The 26,763-nt window shown below is 43.0% G+C and overlaps 1 protein-coding gene across 1 annotated transcript; it reads right to left on the bottom strand.

Moving 5' to 3' along the window:
- Positions 1-27: 27 nt before the first annotated feature.
- nub1 (negative regulator of ubiquitin-like proteins 1) lies at positions 28-26,638 on the bottom strand (the record flags this gene model as incomplete). The annotated part of the gene is given in 15 exon segments (NM_001017076.3): positions 28-1,615; positions 1,972-2,140; positions 5,670-5,759; positions 6,597-6,743; positions 8,004-8,156; positions 9,850-9,957; positions 11,913-12,099; positions 14,124-14,230; positions 15,363-15,451; positions 18,230-18,424; positions 20,942-21,012; positions 22,020-22,078; positions 22,651-22,818; positions 24,546-24,663; positions 26,585-26,638. Coding segments are annotated over 14 exon segments (1,815 nt in total). The 3' UTR covers positions 28-1,460.
- Positions 26,639-26,763: the final 125 nt, after the last annotated feature.

Below are 26,763 nucleotides of genomic sequence, written 5' to 3'. Positions count from 1 at the left end.
TCAGCCAATCGAATGAGGAGACTCCACTTCATTCAACAGGTTTATTCTCATGGCAAATGCCACCATATTTCCCTGTGCCCCTAGTGCTGCAGGGAATACAGATAAACATACATAAAACAGTAAAACACCACAAACACTGCAAAGAGGAGAAATCAAGGCACTTGGGGTACCAGTAACCTGCTGCTATGCCCACTCTCAGTACAACGATGTGCTACTGGGCACTGTGTATCATTAAGGCACCTGTAGGGGGCGCCGAGCAGGAGTGACTAATAAATAGACTGCCCAGTGTTCTCTTGTCTGACACGGGCCTACAACACTATCCATCAGACCAGCCCAACAGCTGGTACTGTCCCACAACTCCCAGCATTCAAAGTGTTTAACATACTGGGCGTTGTTGCTGATGAGATGCAGGCTGGATATTATATATAAACATATATACAAAGGTCTGGAAATAGGATATTACATTTCCAGATATGGGGTTGCTCTGTAATTTGGAGCACCATTGATAAAAACCCTATAAAGGTGTATTTCATAGATTTATGATGGGTTCATTCCCATAAAGAACACTGTAAGGCACTGTAGGAGGAAGAGCAAATCAGATAAAGAAGGAAAAATGGGTTATTTAAAGGGGAACTAACTGTCAACGGCAGGGAGTAATAAATCTGTGCAAGTCACATATTCTATTTCTTATAGTATGTCACATGGAAATGCTTTATTACTGCACTCCTCCTGCCTTATGTTGGCAGCCTGGCGCTCTAATTCCCTGCTGGTATCAGTTTGCCGGGACCAGGGGAATCTCCCCCCAAAGGAGGTCCATATTCTCTACACTAAAACGATGATACAGGTTCACATACAGGGAGTAGAGAAGGTATATTCAACCTTAGCCCTTAGAATATTGCTGAACTAAAACTCCCATGATACACAGCTACCTGCTGAGGGTGATGGGGGTTGTTATTCTAACACAGCTGGTGAGTGTCTGTCTCTTTAATGTATATTAGGCATGCCCAGTCTCTCCACGCTGAGAAAAAACTGACCCCACGGGCGTATAACACTTTAAAGGTACAATGCAACCAATCAGAAGCTTGCTTTTAAACGCTGATGATTTGTTGCTTTGGGTTACATCACTCCGCACGGGTTTTAATGGTCCCACCCCTTGAATGGGCAAGAGGCAGAAGAAGGGAAGCCATGTTTTTCTGCTGGCTAGTCAAACTAGATTGTCCAGGAAATAATCCTCCCCATTAGACTGGCCAGCGCACCCTATTGGACAGGCGGAGTGAAACACAATGGCAACACGTATGGAACATTCTTGCAGGATACAGGGGAAGACCAATGTCTGGGCAGAGATGTTACAGGCGGGAAAGGGTGAGGGTTTAGTAAAAACAAAGGGCGCTGATTGGCCAGCACTCTGGTATAAAAGCCCTAGTGATCATATAAAGGTTTGGGAGCCATGTTGGCACAGGCTACAGTTTCTCTAAGTAAGAAAGATACTCAGTGAGCGCGACTCCTTCCTCCTCTAATGTCAGATCCAGATAATCCTCCTCGTGTTCTGGAATGTCGTCCAAAATCTCCTTCACCGGATCAATATCCCCCTCCTCGGCGCTGGAGGAACTCGACCCTAAAGACACAACCAATTGGATCTGTTACGTATAGGAACTACAAATAGCAACTTTTCAATTGGTCTTTATTATTTCCTTTTTATAGTTTTTAAATTATTAGCCTTCCTCTTCTGATACTTTCCAGTTTTCAAATGGGGGCAACTACAGTTCCCATGATTCCCATGCCCAGTAAGGGTGGAGAGGAAGATATGAATGCCATTACATGGGCCAGACAGCAGTTCCCATGGGAGGAGAGCAGCAGATAGAGAGAGCTGCTGGATACAGGCTAGTGGTGGCAGCAAGTCAGTTTATTTACTAATAACATGCCCCAATTCTGACTAACCAATTAGGCTCTTGTTGGAACCCATTGCCGTACCTGCAGCCTCGGAGGATGACGGCACAGATGATTTCTCCAGTTCCTGCAGCAGCTGAGACGGCAGAGTTCCCTGGTGGTGAGCCAGGACCTGGGAGGCCAGCTCGGTGTTACCCTGAAACAGTCTGAGGGCGGATTCCGCTGCTTCCCGGCTAAAGCCAATATACACCAACTGCACACAGCAAGAGATATACACGCAGGGGGTTACAGAAGTCTTACAGACACATAGCGGGGGGTTAGAGCATTCTGCACTCAATAACCAACTGCAGGCATTTAACTTTAGCGCTTGCAGATGATGTTGAACTGCCAGTATCCCTCAGTGGTGCTTAAAGGTGCAGTTCACCAACATCTAAATGACCAAAGCTAGCCCTACTATATATACTGCATAGCTCTTTGTGTCTATAGCTAAGAAAAAAGTCTCAAAAAAGCCACTAAAAAGTTAACAATTTTATTTCAATGCCTATGATTAAGTGCTGAGTAAGCATGAAACGCGTTAGGCCCTATCTGTAATGGGGTTATTTATGTTTTTAATGGTTTGAAATAAAATTAACTTTTTAGTGGCTTTTTGAGACTTTTTCCTTAGCTGCAATGTCCCTCAGTGATCACTAGGGGGTGTTCTCTATATGCCACACATTATAATGTTTATTTTTCAGAGAATTTTTCTTCTGTTCCAAAAAATTTCTTGTTCTTGAGTTTCTGTACTGTCTCTATGCATGTTTGTGCCTATCATATCTTCGCTGCCAGGGCTCGAGGGGACGGGAGGCCTAAATAAGCTTTTCCTGTGGGGTCCGGAAGTGTCTCGTTACATCAGCGAATCCCAAGAAATCCCGCTAGGAAGCTGCCAGGCTGCCCGCGGTTACTACATGAACGCAGCATGAAAGGCGCTTAATATCCTGGCACACTCGGAGGCTGTCTCTGCCGTACAGCTTGGCCTCTCTGCTCTGCTGTCTCGCTCACGTTAATGCGTTAATGGGATTTATACGGCAGTCTCTGCTTTCAGCGCTAGCAAGCGAGTGTGTGCCATAACGAGAGGAAAATGTCACATTTCCCAGGCAAACAGGAACCATATATAAAGCATTGGTTAGTGGGGGGGGGGGAGAGCAAAACACATCAACGCAGAAATTGGCCGGAGAAAGTTAACTTTTGATCTGTGGGGAATAAATCTATTGGCTACGACTCCTGAAAGGAGGAGGAACTGAGCTGGGATTTGGCTGTTATTGTCTCCTTATGTGCATTTAGCTTGCCCCGAGTATCAGGGACTTATCCCCCCCCCCCCCCCCCCCCCCTGCAACTGCAAGCTCAGCCTTTCCCCAGCAAACCCACAGCTGCTGATGTGCCAAGATACCCTGCCCCACGGGCCCAAGAGCTAACTATCACTAACTATAGTCTCATACTGTACAATGGGCAATAGGAGGGGCAAAGATACCTGCACTATATCCTGCCCCACGGGCCCCAGAGCTAACTATCACTAACTATAGTCTCATACTGTATCATGGGCAATAGGAGGGGCAAAGATACCTGCACTATACCCTGCCCCACAGGCCCCAGAGCTAACTATCACTAACTATAGTCTCATACTGTATCATGGGCAATAGGAGGGGCAAAGATACCTGCACTATACCCTGCCCCACAGGCCCCAGAGCTAACTATCACTAACTATAGTCTCATACTGTATCATGGGCAATAGGAGGGGCAAAGATACCTGCACTATACCCTGCCCCACGGGACCCAGAGCTAACTATCACTAACTATAGTCTCATACTGTACAATGGGCAATAGGAGGGGCAAAGATACCTGCACTATATCCTGCCCCACGGGCCCCAGAGCTAACTATCACTAACTATAGTCTCATACTGTATCATGGGCAATAGGAGGGGCAAAGATACCTGCACTATATCCTGCCCCACGGGCCCCAGAGCTAACTATCACTAACTATAGTCTCATACTGTATCATGGGCAATAGGAGGGGCAAAGATACCTGCACTAAATCCTGCCCCACAAACAAGAACAATGGCAAATGATGAAGGTACAGGGTCTCTTTAAGTCCTTCATGTGCCCCGAGGCTTCAGTCTCCCACACAAGGCTGCAGCCAGTTAATGGTGCTGGGGGTCCGACAGGTCTGTTTTGGTTCTCACTGTGGGGGGTGGAATATGTATATTGATATTCTGCTGAAGACTGGGCTGAGAAAGTTCATATACTGATATCATAACTCTCACGTCACTCTGGGGAGAACTACACCTCCCTGCCGCATCCCTGTAATTGATAGCAGTCTCTCCTGCTCGGATACAGCGGAGATAAGAATGTGTGGGGGGCCCATGGGTGTATGGGAACCATTAGAATTATTCCTAGTGCATCACGGTGAGTCAGGAAACAGGGTGGGAGGGACGTTTGGCTGTTTTTCTCTAGTAGAGCTGGTATATGCAGAGACAGACTATACTGATGCTGCAGAACTAGACATCTCAGGGATGCTGGGAAGTGTCTGACTAGATTTGGAGGGCAGCAGTTTGCCCACCCTTGGGCCAGAGCCTGTCAGATACATCAAGACAGGACTGCACCCAAAGGGATTATCAAACCTACCCCTCAATAATGGATCCTTGGCCAACACCCAGACAGACATCCACCACAGGCAGTTGTTTGGCTCCATACATTGTTCGATAAGCTGCTGATTTGGTCAGGAGTGGCAGCTAATATCCTAAGGGGCATATTTATTATAGTGTATAAGCCAACATCTCTGGTGATGCTGCCCACAGCAACCAATCAGATCTTTACTTTACTAACTTGTTCAAATCGAATTGCTTATTGGTTGCTATGGGAAACATCACTGGTGATGTTGGCTTACACACTATAATAAATATGCCCTTATCTGTTTGCTATCAAGCCTGGCATTTGCCTGTCTGCTCTTACATAGGGCCCTCCAGGGATCAAACAACCATACAGTATATCTAAAATGTGGCCCCACATGGAGACATTTATGGTTGAATAGGGAGAGTAGCTTTAATAAATGGATGGGGTTAATACAGGGGTATAATTTTGCACCGGAGCCTTTGGCCCTCTGGTTGAGTGTTACAATTGGGCAGAAATCACACACTGGATGATTATGCGCCACACTGCCTCCCACCATTCAGTTTGTCATTTGTAACAAGAATCCCCAGTAACAATGAATGGAGGGATCTGTACCAAGGAGAGGATATGGGACTGGGGGTGAATGAACTAAAGGCAAAGAAATCTGTTCTGAGTTTGTTGCTTGAATTTTTGCTGATGCACAGATTCCTAAGCCTGAAAAACTCTGCTCAGTTTGCCTGCTGTGAAGCTACTGCTGTGATATCCCTGATCCCTTACTGAGAGCTGCAGTTGCACACAATCTGTTACAGGTAAAAGTCATACATTTTATAGGCGTTACAGGCCTTTCTTTAGTCTATTCTAAGATAACCCCTTTTTTTTTACCCCCTCAGCCTACTGTAGCCACTCAGCTGAAATGACCATCAGGTGGCACTGTTGTATCAAATTCATTATTGGAGAAGTGTAAAAACTGCTAATATCTCTAAAACTAGAAAACTTAGACACCTAGGGGGTGTGTTCTTGCTCCCAGACGAAAAGTAAATAACACCCAATATTTCCTTTGTACTTTGTACTTGGGGCCCCCAGCCCAATGCCATATCCTAAACGCAGCCCTGAGTTTTGAGAGAAAGACGCAGTCTGACCTGATCAACACTCTCCGGTGGAACCTGGTAGGAACTGCTGCTAGCTGGGTTACCACTTGGAATTAATTGTTCTGGGGCATCAAGAAGAAGCTGAAAGAATAGATACAGTTATCACTTATACTCATTCTATACTGCACATATCATTCTTACGTACAGGAACACTCAAACCAATGTGACTGGTCAAATATACTATGACTATATCCCTAGAGGGAAACTCTATCATCGGCGCTCTCTTATGAACTCACAAACATCACTCTGACATTCTTTGGGTTACACTGATGGGTTACACATGTTAAATGTTCATACTGATTTATATCAGATATAATAAATATCAGATAACATAACAGAGGTACCAATTAGACAATGAGGGCCAATGCAAAGGCTACAGTTACATTCTTTCTTCTTTCCCAAGTCACCTTTGATATTTATCTCTGGCCCCTTTAAAGGAGACATTCACATTCTTGGCTCTTGTGTATTATGAATATATATTATTGCATTTTGCCTTTGCTTCCAAGATTAACTAGTTGCAAGGGTTCAAATTTCCTTAGCAACCAGGGAATGGTTTGAATGAGAGACTAAAATATTTATAGGAGAGGATCCGAACGGAAAAATAAGTAATAAAAAATAAATTGTAGCCTCGCAGAGCAATAGTTTTTTGACTGCCAGGGTCAGTGACCCCCATTTGAACGTTGGAAAGAGTCAGAAGATGAAGGCGGCAAATAATTTAAAAACTATAAAAAAAATAAATAATGAAGAGCAATTAAGAAATTGCGTAAAATTGGCCTTTCTATAACATACTAAAAGTTAATGTAAGGGTGAACCTCCCCTTTAACATGCCCAGCCTCCCTGAATATACTACACAAGGAAACTCTCAAAATCTATCAAAAATTAAGAATTATTTTTTTTTGGTGTTTATAAATCAATTACCTGAACAGCCCGGTCAATGTTTCCTCCAGTTTGGCTGAGTGCCTCTGCCGCAGCTCGTTCCGAATACCCCATGCCTCTCAGGATATTTATCTTGTCCAGTCTCTTCCTCCTCTTCTCCTTCTCTTCCTTTTTAAGTTTGGCTTTTTCCTTAACATCCAGGGATAAAAACTCATTACTACATAGCAACAAGAAAGCAGGTAACGCTGCTTAGCATTTAACATCCGCATTTAACACAACGCACTTATATTGTAATGTCACCCACTGTGACCTACAGAACTTACATTTGCCCATTTGTGTCTGTTAGTTACCCTCCCATATAGATTGTAAGCTCTACGGGGCAGGGACCTCCTTCATCTTGTGTCTTTGACTCTTAACTGGTTGCAACTGTATCTTTTATTTATTTGTATTTATTGTTGTACTTTGTATTTATCCATTACCTTTAACCCCGTTTGTATTAATGTATTCTACTGTACAGCGCTGCGTACATAAGTAGCGCTTTATAAATAAAGATATACATACATGCATACATAAGTGCACCATCACGTACCAAAAATTAAAGGGGAACTCAAACCCAAGAAAACGTTTATCTACAAATGCTACATATTAAGGTTATTTACATACAAGAACAGTATGTAAAGTGCTAAAAGAAAAGTCCCAAATCATCCATTTTCTATTTTGGACTTCTGGTCTTTAGCAGTCGCTAGCACGTCTCTGTGTTTCGGAGCATTTGCGCCCTGTAGTGTTCTAGCATACACTCCCCAAGGATGAGTAAGACCCTATTATGTCCTGGGCTTCTGTACTAGACTAAGGTCACCAAAGCCCTTTAGCAGGGAGGATCTGTGCCTCTGAAGATGTCCTAGTAGTGCCCTATTGTGTTTTCCGTTGACTGACAGAACACACTCTCAATTACATGAGCTTTAATAACTGACTCACAATATACAGTGTAATTTTGTCAATACAAGCTGATTACCTTAGCTTTACATTCCATGGCAGCGTAGAAATCAGCGCAGGCTGCATCAGAACTCAATAATCAGACCCCTATAACAGCTGTAGCCTTAAGGTGGCCATACACACTACCCCATACATGAGGTCGCCAAGTGAGCGGATCTTCTCCCGATATCCCCACCTACGGGTGGGCGGGTTTGGCCCTGGGCCAAACGATCGAATTAGAACGTCGGGTAAAGGCGTCCATCGGTTCGAGGACCACATCAAGGAGCCGATATATATGTATGTAGATAGATTTGCTAGCAGGTAAAACTCAGGAAATACTAACCCCGAGCCTGAGTCCCATATAAAAAACATCTATGGGGCTTCCCTTTCCTGCCTCACCTTTTCTCATAACCACTAAGATGAAGGGGAAGGGGGTGGGAAAACAAACTTCTTTGAAGGTAATGTTTCTTTCAGTACCTCTCTTTTGCATTCAATGTGGTTTGCAGCATGTTCGACATTGCCATCACAGGCTCTGAGAGCCAGGCGAGCCTCTTGTGCAGAGAAGCCCAGCTGTAATAAGGTCTCAACTTTGCTGGGGTCTATAGAGAGCTCATTGTATAAGCTTTTTGCCTGAAAAAAGAATGAAAAAGAAAAGCAATCAACTGCAAAGAATATAAAAATGATATATATATATTATTTATACGGTCAAGCTTACTACCCCAAACAGATTTCCTAATAATGTTTGTGCAGCTCTGCTGTATACATTTCTGTATGTAATATAACTGGGCCAGAGCAACAAGGATCTCAAGTGACTAATTAAATGCAGGAATAATGATTTCTGCAGGGCATGCTCGCTAGGACATCTGGCAATCTTTAAGTACCTAGGAAAAGTGAGACTTGGACTACATAAAATTAGGCCTGATACAAATTCATTTATTCATATATGCTATTTATTAAGGGGGAATGATTAGGGCTTGAGGTTTTGTTTGGATATGGGGTCAGGGTCCAACAACATGTGGGGTGTTCTCCAATTGACATCTAAGCCACTGCCAGACTAAAAACGGCATTATATTGTGGTTCTACCGGAGAGCTTATTGGTGGCCCAGACACACCATCTGCTTTTAAGTGAAACAGCATTTTGTTATTTTTCTTATTAAACACTGCATAATGGACTATTTTTACACTCACTTCCATCTATAGCACCCCCTATTTATTATGCTTGAGATCACAGACAAGAGAGAGCAAGAGGGGGGAGCTCAGTATTCAGTGCTTATTCTTCCTTCTGCTAAGAAGAAAATATGGGAACATAAACCAATGAAACCTGTCGACGTTGGCCACTACAATCCAATTGGGCAGCTTGTTGGCCCATGTATGGGGGCCAGTGTCCGACTGGGACCCCAGGGGCCCACTAGAAAACCTTAGACCATAGGCCTACTTTCCAAACTATTTTTCCTCCTTTCTTCACCCAACCTCTTTATGCTACTAGTCTTTTTTATTTACATGCTAGCATCTATACTTCTATCTATACCATCTATTTCTCCTCCTTGTTCCCATTCAGAAATAGGGAATGACCATGAAGCAGGCCAAAAGGTCAGGAGCAGGAGGGCCCACTGATACCTGGGCCCACCCGGATTTTTCCTGGTATCCTGGTGGGTCAAACCGACACTGATGGGGACCTGCCTAATCTGGAGAAATTTCCATTGAGTCAGGCCTCTATTACAAATTGGCACAGGGAGCCAATCGAGTGTATAGCCAGCTTTAATTCTAGCTACTTATCTCAAAGTAGTTTTGTAGAATCCTGGGGTCAAAATGAAAAACAGGACGGGTATATAAAAACACAAGGAATGAGTGCCTGGGGCCCAGTGGAACCTTTGCCTGTAACCCACCCTCTTCCAAATCAGATCCGGACTGAATTGGGTTGCTGTGATCTCTTATATAGCTGCTGGGGGCAGGGTGGCTGCAGGTACATAAGAGATTGTGGTTAGGGCCGTAGGGTCTATTGAGGACCTTTCCCAGATACCCAAGTGGCCCAGTGCTAAGCTGTACCTGTGTTTATACTGATGTTTCCTCTATTTCTCTTGCTTATAAACATTTGTCAAACACTGTGCTCTTATTCTGGCTATCCTGACCTGTGAATGTTCTAATGCTTTGATTGGCTAGCTGGCTCTTAATTCAGATTTGGTACAACATACAGAGGGGGCACGGGAGAACAGCACTGTATCTGACACCTTATTGTTCATGCTGCTCTATAACAGAAACAAAGAAAAGTGACAAGAAGACATGGGATGATCATAGGAGGATCCTGTGTGAGGTAATGTATTACCCTGGCCAACTTCTCTGCTGCCTGTTGGGCTCTCCCGCTGTGATAACTTATTATTCCCTGGAGCAGATAAAGCCTTAGGAACAGCACTTTCTCTCGGCCATAACTTCCCTGCAGAGAAACAAAAAAATAAGTAATAGGAAAATACAGAAAAAAACCTTGGCATGGAATTCACAGCCATTTAACATTGGGGGGAAACAGACGTATGTCTATCAATTCCAACCTTTCCCACAACCCTTCTGCTGTTAGGGGGGCTGCTGATCCCTGATTCTGAAAACCATTCCGCTTTCTTTATTGCCAAACATGTTTCCTTCTGCCAGACACGCTGGAAAGGCTTCCTGAGATCCCAGCACATTACAGAGACTATAAAGTCTTTACTGGGGTTTTTATAGAGCAATTTATCAACTCGCAGGCTTAGTGGAGTAGAGAGGCTGATGTCTGTTGTGCATAAGTCCACGATATAAAAAGCCCCTAAAATTCATATATTAATATACAAAAGCCCCGCCAATTCCTGACTCATAAAGGCACGTAGCAGCATCTCCCTCACTGTACCTGTTGTAGCTGTTACTGGTCTATAGAGCCCAGAATGTGGGCTGAGCCAGGTCTCATACACTTACAGAGCTGTGAGTGACTGTATACAGACAGACAGACACACAACAGATAAATGCTCAGCTTACAGCAGAACAACCAACAAACAGAGAAGCAGATAGACAACTGTAAATGGAGTTATCTAGAAGGGATGATCAGTCTCTCTCATTAAAGGGACGGTCCACCTACCGGGTAACTTTTAGTTATAGAATATCCTATTGCTAGCAACTTTGCAACTGGTATTCATTTGTTATAGTTTATGAATTATTTGCCATCTTCTTCTGAATCTTTCCAGCTTTTAGATGGAGGGTCACTGACCCTGGCAGCCAAAAACTATTTTTCTGTGAGGCTACAATGTTATTGTTTCTATCTATCTATCTATCTATCTATCTATCTATCTATCATCTATCTATCTATCTCTATTAGGCCCTACTTTATTTATATTCATATATTCCTTTCTCTTTTTAAAACCACTGTCTGGTTGCTAAGTCAAATTGAAACCTAGCAATTGAATATTTTGGGATTCGGCTGAATACCGTACCGTGGGATTTGGAAAACTAAACCAAATCCTGGATTCGGTGCATCCCTACTAGCAACCAAGATAGCTGTGGAAATCCCAAACTGGAGAGCTGCTGCACAAAAAGCTAAATAATTCAAATAAAATTAAAAAAAACGAAGATCTAAAGGGGAACTACCCCTCTCACGGCTCAGCTCCCACAGAATTAATATCTGGCAGTGGGCCGATCAAAGGGCACAGGTGCCGTTCGAGTAGCCCCAGAGGAAACGCAGCCGGCCGCCCACTGCATTGCATTTACATTGTAAAGGAAATGGGAGAAATCCATTTTACAGTCAACCAGAGATTGCACTGGGGCTGGAGGGTTTCTATTTACGAAGGGGGGTGCAAACGCAAACGACTTGTGAGAAGCTAAATACTGTTTTTTTAGTCTTCTGAACAATATTGTGTGTACGTCAATGTAATATAAAACAGAAGCTGTAAGAATCAGTCACAATAAAGGGCAAGTAAGCATTCTGCAAAAGCATATCTGCCAGAAGCACAGTAGGAGGGGGATAGCTCTATAGATTATAAGCTCTACAGGGCAGGGACCTCCATCCTCTTGTGTCTTTGACTCTTATCTTATTGCAACTGTATCTTGTATTTATTTGTATTTATTGTTATACTTTGTATTTATCTATTATTATCTTAATAACCCCGTTTGTATTAATGTATTCTACTGTACAGTGCTGCGTACATAAGTAGCACTTTATAAATAAAGATATACATTCATAAATGCATAGCCAATCACAACCCTGCATTCACACAAGCAAAGTAAATATTCAGTTGCTATTCAGCAGCCTAGCTGCTGATTGGTTCCAATCCTACAGTGCAGTCTTGGGGGCAGCAGATAAAGCCCTGCAAGGTTTCCTGTGGGCGGGGGAAGTAGGATAAGGAGGACTGTACCAAGACAAGTGGAACCTACTTTGATATGGACCAGCCGCTCGTGGTTCTCTCCGTAGCATTTATTGAAGCACTTCTGGGCTATGTCCAGCTTGCTCTCTGAATCATCCAGGCAGTCCAGCTGCTCCAGGCGCAGGTAGCACCACACAATATCAAGTTGGAGGACGGCATAATTATCAACCATATTCAGCAGCTCGCTGCCACACTCACTAGGGGGGAAGGAAAGAGGATTGGCTAGAATATTTCACCCGAAGGGTACCAAAAAATAATTCCTGACAAATAGTAATTGGCTGTCCAGCATTAATATACTACAACTCTACAAGCTACACTACAAGCTGCCAGCTGTGTTCTTTGATACCACCAAGGGCAAAAGTGGCTGGCAATGGAATATTCCATGTATAGCAAATACAATTCACTAGAAAGGTCTAAGGCAGGGGTCCCCAACCTTTCTTACTCGTGAGCCACAGTCAAATGTAAAAAGACTTGGAGAGCAACACAAGCACCATAAAAGTTCATGGAGGAGCCAAATAAGGGCTGTGATTGGCTATTAGGCAGCCTCTGTGCACACTATCAGCTTACAGGGGCTTTATTTGGTAGGAAATCTTGTTTTTATTCAACCAAAACTTGCCCCCAAGTCAGGAATTCAAAAATAACTCCCTGGTTTGGGGGCACTGAGAGCAACATCCAAGGGGTTGGGGAGCAACATGTTGCCCCTGAGCCACTGGTTGGGGATCACTGGTCTAAGGCAATGATCCTTAACCAGTGGCTCAGTGGCCTCAAAGCAGCTGCTTATTTTTGAATTTCTGTCTTGGAGGCAAGTTTTGGAGGCACATAAACCATGTGTACTGCCAAACAGAGCCTCCTGAAGCCTGCCAGTCCACGTTTGGCTGCCAAAATCACAGTCTTTATTAGTCACCCCCTAGGACTATTTATCTTGTTCCCCAACTTTTTTTATAATTAAATGTCGTTAACAGGTAAAAAGTTTTGGGGACCCCTGATATTAGGGTGTAGTGGCAGCACTGAGGCAGCAAGTATTGACTCTTAAAATTCCTGCTCCTTTCTGATTGCAAGGGCCCCAATTACCCTAGCAACCAAACAATGTCATGAATGACAGTTTGGAGGTTAAACAGAAGACCTGAGTAGAAACCCAAGAAACACATAATCTCCGAATCAATCTGGAAATGAAAATAGGAAGATTAACTGCAAACCTGCTTGAATCCCACTTATTACATTATAGCTAAAGTGAACAGAATCTTTAAAGGAACAGTTCAGTGTTGAAATGAAACTGGTTACAATAGACAGACTGCACAAAATAAAAATTATTTGTAACACAGTTAGGTAGGCAAAAATGTAATCTATAAAGGCTGGAGTGGACAGATGTCTAACATAATAGCCAGAACACTACTTACTTCTTTACAGCTCTCTAAGCTGTTAGCAGTCAGTCAGTGACTTGAGGCTCCAACCCTAAAGTCACTGACTAACTAAGAACTAAAGGTGGCCATACACGGGCCGATTGTAGCTTATCAGCCCATGTAGGGGCACAAATGACCAGCCTGCCCGACCGATATCTGGCCTGAAATCGGCCAGATATCGATCGGGAAGGTTAAAAAATTTAGTCGGATTGGTGACCGCATTGGCTCGTTGATGGGGTCCCCGAACCGACTGCGCCTATTCCGGCGTTCTAATTCGATCGTTTGGCTCCAGGGCCAAACGACCAAATTAGCCTGATATCGCCCACCCGTAGGTGGGGATATCGGGAGAAGATCCGCTCGCTTGGCGACCTCACCAAGCGAGCAAATCTTCACGTGTATGGCCGCCTTTAGAGAGCTGTAAAGCAGGAAGTAGTGTTCTGACTATTCTGTTAGACATCTGCCCACTCCAGCCTTTATAGATGACATTTTTGCCTAACTAACTATATTTCAAATATTTTTTATTTTGTGCAGTCTGTCTATTGTACCCAGTTTCATTTTTACACTAAACTGTTCCTTTAAAGAAAAGACAATGGAAAGTAAAGTGTGTATACTGTATATAACTACTGTAGTGTGGAAATGGTTAAAAAAAATCACTAGACAGAACAGTAAGACAAAGAAATGGCATCTTCTAGACACTAAAAGAAACCATAAGATTTATTTGTCACTGTGGGACATTCAACTTCCTGCGCTTGACCCTAAAGGCATTTCCCTTGGGTGGGGGAAAGCAAATCACAAACAGATAAGGATGAATCAGTCCTTACCAGAAATGTTTGTCTGCGTCCAGGAGAAAGGGCAGCGCTAAGGCATATTCTGTTCTCTTCAGGAATGCTCGCCCCCTTTCGTGATAGCCCATGGCAAGCATCAGCGCCTAGAGACAGGAAGCCAAGGCGTTGGAACAGTCAGAGCCATTTGGGGTTAGACTAGGAAGTTTGTGGCAAAAGAAAATGTTGCAATACACCAGACAGGAAACAAGCATTAAATAGAATAATAGGGTACAGCAGACACTGATACACAGGCGTCAACCAACGCATCCAAGTTGATGTGGGTAACCCTTTGTGTGCTGGAGCGTCCCTGGTACTTTTATACTAACACCTTTGGCTTCTATTAAAGAGGTGGTTCACCTGCAACTTCTCAATTGGTCTTCATTTTTTATCTTTTAAAGTAGGGATGCACCGAATCCAGGGTTTAGTTCACTATTTGGCCAGGATTTGGACGAATCCACGGTCCTGGCCAAACCAAATCCGAATGCTAATTAGGATATGGAAGGGTTAAATGTCACCGCATGAACACGGAAGTGGAAAATTTAACCCTTCAGTATCCTAATTAGCATATGCTTATATGCTCGGCCGAATCCCTTACCATGTATTTGGGGGTTTGGCCGAACCCAAAAAACTGGGTTTGGTGCATCCCTATTTTAACGTTTTTGAATTACTTGCCTTTTCCTTCTAAATCTTTGCGGCTTTCAAATGGGGGTCAGTTTTATTGTTTCTTTTTATTACTTATCTTTCTATTCAGCCCCTCTCCTATTCATATATCAGTCACTCTCTCAAACCGCTCCCTGGTTACTAAGGTCAGTTGGATCCTAGCAACCAGATAACTGCTGAAATTCCAAACTGCAGGGCTGTGGAATAAAAAGTAAAAAAACTACCAATAAAAAATGAAGTCCAATTGCAAATTGTCTAAAGGTCCCCATACACGGGCCGATTGTAGCTGCCGATATCAGTCCCTTGGACCCATTCGGTAGCTTATTGGCCCGTGTATGGGCAGAAACGAGGGGCACGGCCGACCGATATCTGGCCTGAAATTGGCCAGATATCGATCGGCCAGGTTAGAAAATCTAGTTGGATCGGGGACTGCATCGGCTCAATGATACGGTCCCCGAACAGACTGCCCCATTGCCGCCAATATATAATTTGATCGTTTGGCCCCAGGCACTTCCTAAAGTTAACTCTTTAGGAAGTGCCAGTTACCCACTTGGGGGCAATTCCATGCAGACTTGCCTTTTTTGCAGCTTGAGGAATGTTGAGCGGCTTTCCTGTTTGATTGGCTATCTCAAGGTACGGAGCTCTTTCTGAGTCATATGATTCACCTGCCAAAGAGACAAAACCATATATAAATTAGCACATGAATAAGTGATCCCGTCCCATGTGTTTTGGCCCGTTAAGGGGCAGCTTTATCAAAATGTGAGTTTAGAGCTTGATAAATAAAAACTCACCCATGTTCTATTCATTCCTATGGGATTTTTAGAAGCGTATTTACCAATGGGTGAAAGTAACAACTCACCACTCGATAAATACGCTTCTAAAAATCCCATAGGAATGAATAGAACATGGGTGAGTTTTTATTTATCAAGCTCTAAACTCACATTTTGATAAATCTGCCCCTTAAATGAAACCGTAGACAATGAACAATAAAATAAAACAGGAGGTGAGGTTTATACCAAATGGGTATACTGCTAGTTTGGGCAAGACTACCCTGGGTCCCATGCAAAGTCAGCACATAAATATGTGTTTTCTATCTGAAAGCCTTGTAATATAATGATGTATGCTTCCATTTGAGGTGATAAACAGGTCTGATTTTTTATTTACTCTGTTACTGTATTTCCTGGGCTTGAATAAGCAATGGACTAAATAGGTGTCACTTTATTATTATTAACATTTATTTATAAAGCACAACATATTCTGCAGCGCTGTACAATAAGTGGGTTTCATACATTGGACATACAGAGTAACATATAAAGCAATCAATAACCGATACAGGAGGTGAAGAGAGCCCTGCCCAAAAGAGCTTACAATCTTGTTGCCACAGTTCACTCTGTTCAAGTATGGGATACTCCTTTTGCTGTTATTAATTGCATTCCTCTCCCTTCTCCCACTTTCTCTCTGTACTCCTTTCCCCATAAAACTGAAACCTAAAATAAAGACTATAGAAAAATATGTGTTTTCTTCCCTACTGCATGCATAACCCTCAGAAGTGGCGCCACCTCTTGATACCACGAGGTAGTGCAGTCTGACAGTGCCCATTGTAATTTACAATAAGCTTGTAGCAGGAGCTGGGCATGTGTTCAACACTGCCCAAAACATAAGGGTAACTAGTACCTTGGGCAAAATAGTGCAAAGGAGTCTAACCTTGTCTGCTCTGACCTTGTCTGCTCTGACCTTGTCTGCTCTGACCTTGTCTGCTCTGACCTTGTAATTCCCATTCAAAGTGAAGGGGAGACAATTATTTAGCCTTTTGTCCCCTGTCCAGTGTGCAAAAATTGTCCTCTATGCCATTACCCTTAAGGGCTTATGTTATATATATATATATATATATATATATATATATATATATATATATATATATCAGTAAATTTATATACAAACGCATAAAAGCCAATCTGCCCCCGGTCCCTGCCTATGGCCCCCTGTGCAGCCCTGGCTAAAGGCCTGGACAGCCTCATTGAGAATATACACTACAGGAGAGTATTTATCCATTTATTTATCAGCCTCCTGGTTCCATAAAGTGATAAACAGGCCCAGGCATAACAGTTACATCCAGGCACTGTTCTGCCCTAATCCCTCCCCAAGTTCCCGTATGCCTCACATCCTTGGGGGTCTGTGATGTAGGACTATCCCATTTAAATCTGCTTTGTAATATAACTCCTTAGTATTAGAAAAGGTAGAAGTGGTTAAGAGTAGGGTACAACTTTCTAAAATTTCTAAATTATACATAAGTTGTAATTGGTGTATACAGCAATGTATTTTCCTATGTACATTGGGAGGGGGGCAGTTCTGAGCATTTTGCCACCTGCAAATGAGGGCTGAGAACACATAATAAATTCATAAAAGTTATGGCATTAATAAGGACAAGTTGTGAAGCTCTTTACTAAAGAGATCTGCCGTAAGGAGTAAGTGTTAAACGTGTTAGTGTCCCTTTAATTCTATGCTCACACTAAAGGAACAGGGCGTAGCTTCCATTAAATAAAGACAGGCCTATCTGTGTTATATATAAATGCAACACAACGGGGCCACCATTTCCAAGTATAATGCACTGGGAAGGAAGCGCCGCGGCAGATCTGTGTGTGTGGGTGGAGAAACTCAAAACATGTTGCGGAGCTGAAGGGCCTCATAAATGATGTATTGTGCTTTACAAGGAAACCCTGCTGCGCCGGAGTGCTCTGTGATATTAAACATGGTTTATAGCTAGTATAAAGAACACACTAATTGTTTCCCACTTAACTTGTAAAAGCAATGGAAGCCAAAAACATGGCAGCGGATTAAGTGGTTCATGAGAAACATACAAGTGTCTCGGACGGTAATGCCAGAAATGAGCAGTGCAAGATAAATGTATACTTGTATGAAAGGGTGCCATTGCCTCCATTCAAGGGGACGTTCACCTTTATGCTAACTTTAAGCATGCCCAATTCTATTCCAATATTTTAAAGCCTTCCAATGAAACTGAACCGTTCAGCCAATTTTTCTGAGAGGCTACAATTTTACTTTATATCTTATCATTCTTATCATTCTATTCAGCCCCTCTCTTATTCATCTTCCAGTCTGCCATTCAAACCACTGTGTTGTTACTAGGGTAAACTGGATCCTAGCAACCAGATGGCTGCTGAAACACAAAACTGGAGAGCAGATGAACAAAAAGTGAAATAATTAAAAAAAAATTGGAGACCAACTGCAAACTGTCTCAGAACAACACATGGGGTGTATACGTACATGCACAATACACACACACACATATATATCGTAAAGGAGAACTAAATGCTAAAAATGAATATGGCTGTACTGGGAATCGTTAGCCTATTTCTTTAGTTAGTTCTCCTTTAACATATTCTAACTGAATCTTTTTTTTTTTTTAGAACAATAGAACAACTTACCCCTCTCAGCTAAGATCTCCAGACCCTTCTTGGTGCGCATCATCTTCTTCTTTATATTCTCGTCTCTTTTCTCTGCATTTTCTCTTTCTTTTTCTTCTTCGTGCGTTCGCTTTTTGGCCTCCTCCTCTGTGTACTGCAACTCGAGGACAAGCACCTTGATGTTGTGGCTGACGCCTTGTTCCTGCAGCATTTTGTCTGGGTGACAAGGTACAGAAAATTGCCTTTACATTTGCAGAAGGTGGATTATTGTGTATAAGTAGGATTAAGCCTAAGGGCTCCACAGAGAGCACAAATACCGGGATATATTAATTAGTCACCCAAGGTTTAATTTCGGCTACTGTGGGTGACAAATCTTCCTAAAATGCTTTCCCACCAGCAATAAAGTGAATAACCAATGGGAAAACACTACATTTTCTGAAGTCACCCAAAATTTACTTTGCTGAAAACTAAGTGCCAGGTATGCCTTCCAACTGGCAATTCACATTACTGCTGGTGGTAAAGCATTATGGGGAGATTTGTCGCCCGCAGTAGCTGAGATTATAGTGGGTCGAAGTGAGTAAAAATGTGGGCTGTGGGTCTCGAAAATTGATTCCGCACTGGATTCTACACTGGGGGTGAAGACATAACAGACTGCAGGAACAGAGGGAGAGTGCATCGCCTGCTCAAGTGTTCTCCATATGGTGCAGTTGCTATGGTAACCCAACACTTGAACCTTTTTGACTGGTGGTCCCAAATAAAAGGATTGACACCCCTTCCTGTGAAACATAAGCTGCACAAAATCAGCAAGCAAAGAGTCACTTCTCTGCTGCCGCTGCTACTTGTTCTTGGAAATTGTGCCCAGAGCAATCTGCTATCATATAATCCATAATCATTCTATTAAACGAAACAAAACAAACAGCCCAGATGCCATTTTAAAAATGTAACAAGGCATCCCACAGAGTGGCCACAAAGAGGAAGCCGCTTCACATCTGCAAGGCATTAAAGCTCACCGAGAGAGAAACCCAGAGTGGCTCAGATATCAGTTCCAGAGCCGTCGGCCAGAAGCCTGTCCCTTGCTCGACAGTACTAATGAGTAATGTGAGTGTATGTAGGGGAGAGATTAATAACAAGATGGGAGCTCAGCTGGAATAGATTGAGGTCGCTCGCTAATACGGGGCTCCAACCATAAAAACGGGACCTTGTGGAGACATCGGACGTGGTTCTGTTCTGTATCTTCTGTAATTGGTTCCATCTATGGAACATGGTTCTGTTCTGTATCTTCTGTAATTGGTTCCTTCTATATCAAAGTGCATGATGCTTTGGAATTTAAATGAGATAATCTCTTTACTTGGAATCTTTGTTCTAGATCCAGTCCTTTCCAGTGTTCTAGATCAATCTAACCAGACTGTCGAGATACGCACGACTGCAGGGAGTGTCAATCCAAAACCCTGAAATGTTTGAGGGCACTTTACAGGTAAATTAGAAAACAGGCTCCATTATTTATTATAAACACAATGTGGCTGTATTTATATAGTGTCATCGATGGATAGAAATGTTGAGTGTTTGCATCTGTTTTTAACTACAGCCCCCTGATGGAACTGTTGGAGGATGCCTATCCCTGCATGTATACAGCTTGTAAAAAGCTTGACAAAAAAGAAATGGAATAGGCCCAACAGAACTCTCATAAAATATACTGTTTTTATAAGAAGACTGGGCCTGAATCGAGGAAGAAATCACACAGAGGGCCAAAGTTAGAAAATGGGAGCCTTTAACTCTTTGAGTATTTCCTGCAGTGGCCACAGTCCCTTCCCAGAGGCTATTATCCCCTCACTGCTACTATAGGCACCATCTTTCCCTACTATACCTGCTATCCCACAGCCCCAGTCCCTTCCCAGAGGCTATTATCCCCCCACTGCTACTATAGGCACCATCTCTCCCTACTATACCTGCTATCCCACAGCCCCAGTCCCTTCACAGAGGCTATTATCCCCCCACTGCTACTATAGGCACCATCTCTCCCGACTATACCTGCTATCCCACAGCCCCAGTCCCTTCCCAGAGGCTATTATCCCCCCACTGCTACTATAGGCACCATCTCTCCCTACTATACCTGCTATCCCACAGCCCCAGTCCCTTCCCAGAGGCTATTATCCCCCCACTGCTACTATAGGCACCATCTCTCCCTACTATACCTGCTATCCCACAGCCCCAGTCCCTTCCCAGAGGCTATTTTCCCCCCACTGCTACAATAGGCACCATCTCTCCCTACTATACCTGCTATCCCACAGCCCCAGGCTATTATCCCCCCACTGCTACCATAGGCACCATCTCTCCCTACTATACTTGCTATCCCACAGCCACATTCCCTTCCCAGAGGCTATTATCCCCCCACTGCTACTATAGGCACCATCTCTCCCTACTATACCTGCTATCCCACAGCCACAGTCCCTCCCCAGAGGCTATTATCCCCCCACTGCTACTATAGGCACCATCTCTCCCTACTATACCTGCTATCCCACAGCCCCAGTCCCTTCCCAGAGGCTATTATCCCCCCACTGCTACTATAGGCACCATCTCTCCCTACTATACCTGCTATCCCACAGCCCCAGTCCCTTCCCAGAGGCTATTATCCCCCCACTGCTACTATAGGCACCATCTCTCCCTACTATACCTGCTATCCCACAGCCCCAGTCTCTCCTTCACTGAGAAACGAAAACATTTAGCTGTACATACCCATTTCAAGCTGTTTCTTGTTAATGATTATTTTTATGTAATCTTCTTGTAATCCATATGTTTGTGCTATCCTGTGAGCAAAAATTTAAAACAATGATATATTAGTGAGAAGAAATGTATCAGAAGTTAATAGCAACAGCAAAGTAGAAATACTCCTCTCTCCAGCTTGTACAATCCTGGCTAAATGAATGTATTTTATAATGCCATCAGATGTGACCTCAGGAGTTCTGGAGCTACTGGAGCCAATAGTCCAATCTGGTTAAAACTAACAGACCCACAGATAGTATGCCATCTGTTGGAAAATCACTGAGTATTAGTTAATGCAGGGATCAGTAAGGTTGAACTTGCACCAGCTTATTAACCAAAATTAACCAATCAATAGTTTTTCAGCAGTCGACTATTGCTCGCAGACCAATAGTTTTTTGGCTGCCGAGGTCAGTGACCCCCCCATTTGAAAGCTGGAAAGAGTCAGACAAAGAAGTCAAATAATTCTAAACGATCACATAAAATTAATGAAGACCAACAGAAAAGTTGCTCAGAATTGGCCATTCTATGACATACTAAAAGTTAAGTTAAAGGTTAATCCCTTCACTGTATGGGACAAGGCTTGACTAAACAGGAAAGCCAGTTTTGTGTATTTATTTGATGGTGCCATGTTATAAATAAAAACATTTAGTCAGTGAGAGAACTATGATAGAATGCAAGCTCCCCCTGCAGCACCAAAGAAATCACTGCAGCTACAAGGATCAAATAACTCCTGTGTCTAACAAGCCAAGTAATGCTCTAGTATTAGGGGGGTTTGCTCTGTATGGCTTTTGGGCCCAAGTCATGAATATGTGTTATCTAAAGCTTATAGGAAAACTATTCCCCCAGAATTAACCAACAGATAGTTTATATAATGTTAAGTGACCTATTAAAGAAACTCGCCAACTGTAGGCAAGTCCCAACATCTGTCCTCCCTTTGTACATTAGGCAATTTGGCTCCCTAGACATGCTTTTTTTTTTTTTTTTAACCCATTGAGCACCACGGCACCTGTGATCAACAACCCAGAAATAATGAATGAAAAATAGCACTTACTGACTCCTCAGCTCCTTTCCAGTAACATTTAGGGAAGTCTCAATGAAGTTTCTGGAGCCCTTTAAAAAAAAAAACACATCAATGTTTCATTGTTCAAAATATTTTACAGCAAAAATGGTAAAATTATCCATCGGAGAACTTTAAACAGTGACATTATGGCTGTTGCCAAATTATTGCACACAACATCCAGTCACTACATGTTAACAAAGGTGATGAGTAGAGAAGTGAGTGCAAATCAAAAGTAGGAAAGCAACTGTAAGTATAATGTAACTGCATGGCAAGAGGGGGCAGGGTCAGACTGAGCTGGCAGGAATGTGGGAAAAATCCTGGTGGGCTTCGAGCTTACAGGTCCCACAAGCCTGCTACCTGTCCAGGATCTGCTGGGCAGAGGAAGAGTTTATCAGTTTGCCTTGGCAGCTGGGTGGTGGGCCCTCGAGGTGACTGTGCACTATGGAGGCATAGACAAGGAGAAATGTACCACACTGCTGTTGTGACTGCTCATTCACCATGATTCTTAATTTTAACAATTACAAGACGTTCTCCGAACCAAAGTTGCTTCAGTTTTGCATTCATAAATACAGCCCTATCCGAAAATGTCCTCTGTGCCCCCCATTATAAGACAAACGCTCACCTTATTCTGTTTCCTTGGCAGGAAAACTTGCAGAGTGGCCACTCCCTTTGTCTTAAACGTTTGGTTTCCAGTTCCACGCTGGATTGCGCAACAGCGAATTTCCTCCAGAGCGCCGGTGATGTCCTCCACATTGTATTTCAGCCGGTCAGAGTATCTTTGCGAAAGCTCCTATTGAAAGTGCATACGGACAGCATGGTGGATACACTGGCTGAAAAGTCTTATTAAACCAGTCTTGTGTCAAACTACTCAAATCCTTCCCAACAGACATGAGGCTGGGACTGGCCAAATATTGATAGGGCTGCCAGGAAAATCCCGTTGGGCATGGAAAATTCAGGACCAAAGATGTGGTCGTCTCTTGATGGGTCCCCTGTAATCTAACTATTGAACTGGCGGGGGGAGAATTATTAAAGGACCAACCCAGTTTGGCCCATTGCCTGGGCACCCAAGTCAGCAAACATCTGCTTGCTTGGCTTGTTTGTGGCGGCTTTATCCCTTGGGCATTTATCAGAATTAACTTGAGAGTACGTCCCTTAAACTACACCCCCACTGACTGAATAATTTGCCTCTTTCCACCTTTTAAATGGGGCTCACTTACACCAGGAGGCAAAAAATTATTAACCTATAAAGATACAATTATAATGTTATAGTTAGTTTACTACTTTCATTTCAGGCCCTCTTCTATTCCTATTCTAGCCTCTCTTTTAAACCACTGCCTGGTTGCTAGGGTACATTGGACCCCAGTAACTAGATATCTACTGAAACTCCAAACTGAGCAGCTGAACAAATCCTAAATAATTGAGAATAGGAATATCACTATATACACTATACCAAAAGTCAATTTATAGATAAACTACCCATTTTTAGACTAGATTCAGCAGAACTGTATAGATCCAAACAACTTAAAGGGGATCTGTCACCCTTAGGGCAGGGGTACGCAGGGAGATTAGAAGCGCCGCGACAAATCTCCGTTGTTGCGGGCGACTAATCTCCCCGCTATGCCATCCCACCAGCTAGAATGTAAATTGCCGGTGGGATGGCATACGCAGCACCGTAATTTGCCGAAGTTGCCTTGAGAGGATACTTTGGGTGACATAGGCAAATCGTGTCACCGCATATGCCATCCCACTGGCGATTTACATTCTAGCCGGTGGGATGGCATTGTGTGCAGATTAGTCGCCCGCGACAACAAAGATTTGTCGCCCGGCGACTAATCTCCCGTGTGTCACTGCCCTAAAAAGAAATTCCAAATCCTATTATATCATGTTAGTTGAGCAAAATAAACGTTGCTGGCCCTTTATAAATGATTTGAATTTTGTTTCCACCAGTCGTGTATTTTACAATCACAGCACGCAGGCAGGCGCCATTTTGTAGGCACTGTTTCTAAGGAACATTTTGTATCACCCCAATATCTTGTGTATGTGCAAGAATAGGGAACCTGATGCCCATGCCAAGACTACACAATTACAGGCAGTGAGGAGGATGGGGGAATATAAGGAGTGCAGTGACATCTAAAAAGTGCTGAAAGGCATTAGAGGCGGGGCAGACAATATATGATTGACAGTCAATATTTTTAAATACATTTATAACAGGTATGAATGTTGCAATATAAAAGTGGCCCTGATCCAGCTTATTCAGGGTGCAGCCTTCCTGTAATCACAGAAAGGCTGCTTTGTTTACCAGGGGAATATTCCGGTGGCCTCCGAGTACTTTCACTTTCTAATTACAAGAGAAAGAGGCAGCCCGGCACAGAAACAGCACTGAGTTCTGACGAAGCATACAGACTGACTACAGATATGACATTATAATTAATATAAATTTCTAATATCCTCACTAAGCCCTTACTCAGAGTTTGTATGCACAAACTGCATTCTTACTGTTAGAATTGCGCTACTTACTTTGAGTTCAGGACCTGTCTCTTGCGTTTCTGTGGTATACGGAGCTTTCCATAGCTGTATCCGATCTTCTCTTAAAAATGTTGTCAGCTGGGCCACCAAAAACTTTCGTTCTGCCATCCTAGAATATGAAATTATATAAGTGGCAATGGAGATAGGGGAGCAGTGATTCACATGAATATACTGGCCCCTTATATCATACCCTTCAGGAGCTTTGCAGTGATCTGCCATGTTTAGCCCCCCACCAGTCCTGCTCCCTCTCCCTGGGTGATCCTTCCTACAGTGCCAGGTACTTTCAGTTAGAGCTGCTGCCTGCCACTGTGCAAACTCTGAGCAAGCACTGAGTACACACCCAGAGTGAGCAAAGGCAGACGTTCAGGGGAATTCACAATATGATGAGTAAACGTAATATAGTAGGGCTGGTTTTATTACAGAGCATCAGAAAGACACATTGAGGGGTGGGGGAGGTATATAAAACTTTCTATTTTGACAGCTAGAGGGTACATACGTAAAGTAACCACCCCAGTACAGTTTCTTTTGTTCTGTGCCCTGATGTTACTGGCTAATCACTATAGAACGATCAACAAAGCATAATATAGATATGATAAATAACTACTCATACTCAAACTGACACCGTATCCACACACGTATCCCTAGTGCCAGTCACACAAGCAAAGACAGGTTTCATTCCCTATCAGGTCAGTCTAGCTGCTGATTGGTTAGTATACTAATGTGCTGAGTGCCGCCGGCCCGCCCTCCTCGTACAGCCTGGGAAAGGGCATCCTGTACTTGATCCCAACTAAGATATAATTACCCCTTATTGGGGCAGAACAGTCCTATTGGGTTTATTTAATGGTTAAATTATTCCCTTTTCTCTGTAATAATAAAACAGTACCTGTACTTGATCCCAACTAAGATATAATTACCCCTTATTGGGGGCAGAACAGTCCTATTGGGTTTATTTAATGGTTAAATGATTCCCTTTTCTCTGTAATAATAAAACAGTACCCGTACTTGATCCCAACTAAGATATAATTACCCCTTATTGGGGGCAGAACAGTCCTATTGGGTTTATTTAATGGTTAAATGATTCCCTTTTCTCTGTAATAATAAAACAGTACCTGTACTTGATCCCAACTAAGATATAATTACCCCTTATTGGGGGCAGAACAGCCCTATTGGGTTTATTTAATGGTTAAATGATTCCCTTTTCTCTGTAATAATAAAACAGTACCTGTACTTGATCCCAACTAAGATATAATTACCCCTTATTGGGGGCAGAACAGCCCTATTGGGTTTATTTAACGGTTAAATGATTCCCTTTTCTCTGTAATAATAAAACAGTACCTGTACTTGATCCCAACTATGATATAATTACCCCTTATTGGGGGCAGAACAGCCCTATTGGGTTTATTTAATGGTTAAATGATTCCCTTTTCTCTTTAATAACAAAACCGTACCTGTACTTGATCCCAAACTAAGATATAATTCTTTTTGGAGGCAAAACAATCCTATTGGGTTTAATTAATGTTTAAATGCTTTTTAGTATACTTAAGGTATGGAGATCCAAATTACAGAAAGATCCCTTATTCGAAAAAACCCAGGTCCTGAGCATTCTGGATAACAGGTCCTATACCTGTATATGTACTTCCCATCCAATAGAGAGCAGGATAATTAAAAGTCCTTGCCCTAAATGCCCACCATAAGTAATGAAGGGAATCATAGACACATTGCTGCAAATTGTATTTAACTGTTTATTGAGGCCACAGACTGCCCCTACTTGTGCCTGGCTCCCAATTCTCTTCATTGCTTATCCACTACCCCCTCCAGGTCTCTAAGGGCAACAGTGTTTGTTTATAACCTGTTATGGTGCCCTCTGATTGGTTGCTATGGGCAAGTAGCAAATTTAAGACCATTTCTTTCCATGGCCCCATTCTCTGTGTAAGATGTCGCTTAATGACTTGATGAAATAAGTTCACAGCCATATCCCTCCTACATTCAGTTACACAAACAAAGCCCCGCTGCCTGCTGCTCACACTTACAGGAATAAACTGCGCTTCCCCTGCAGCTGTGTAACCCGATCAGCCTTCTTCCTGATGCGTCATGGGCCTGCTCTACGGCTACCTCAGAGGGACAAACGACTTCCAAACGCGTTTTCACAGCCAGAAAGGAATCATAGTTAATTATAAAGAAGGCAAATTGTGTCAGTTAAGATTTTATT

This window comes from Xenopus tropicalis, chromosome 6 (genome assembly GCF_000004195.4).
Source record: "Xenopus tropicalis strain Nigerian chromosome 6, UCB_Xtro_10.0, whole genome shotgun sequence".
Taxonomy (NCBI): domain Eukaryota; kingdom Metazoa; phylum Chordata; class Amphibia; order Anura; family Pipidae; genus Xenopus; species Xenopus tropicalis.
This window is presented reverse-complemented; position numbering and strand designations above follow the sequence as displayed.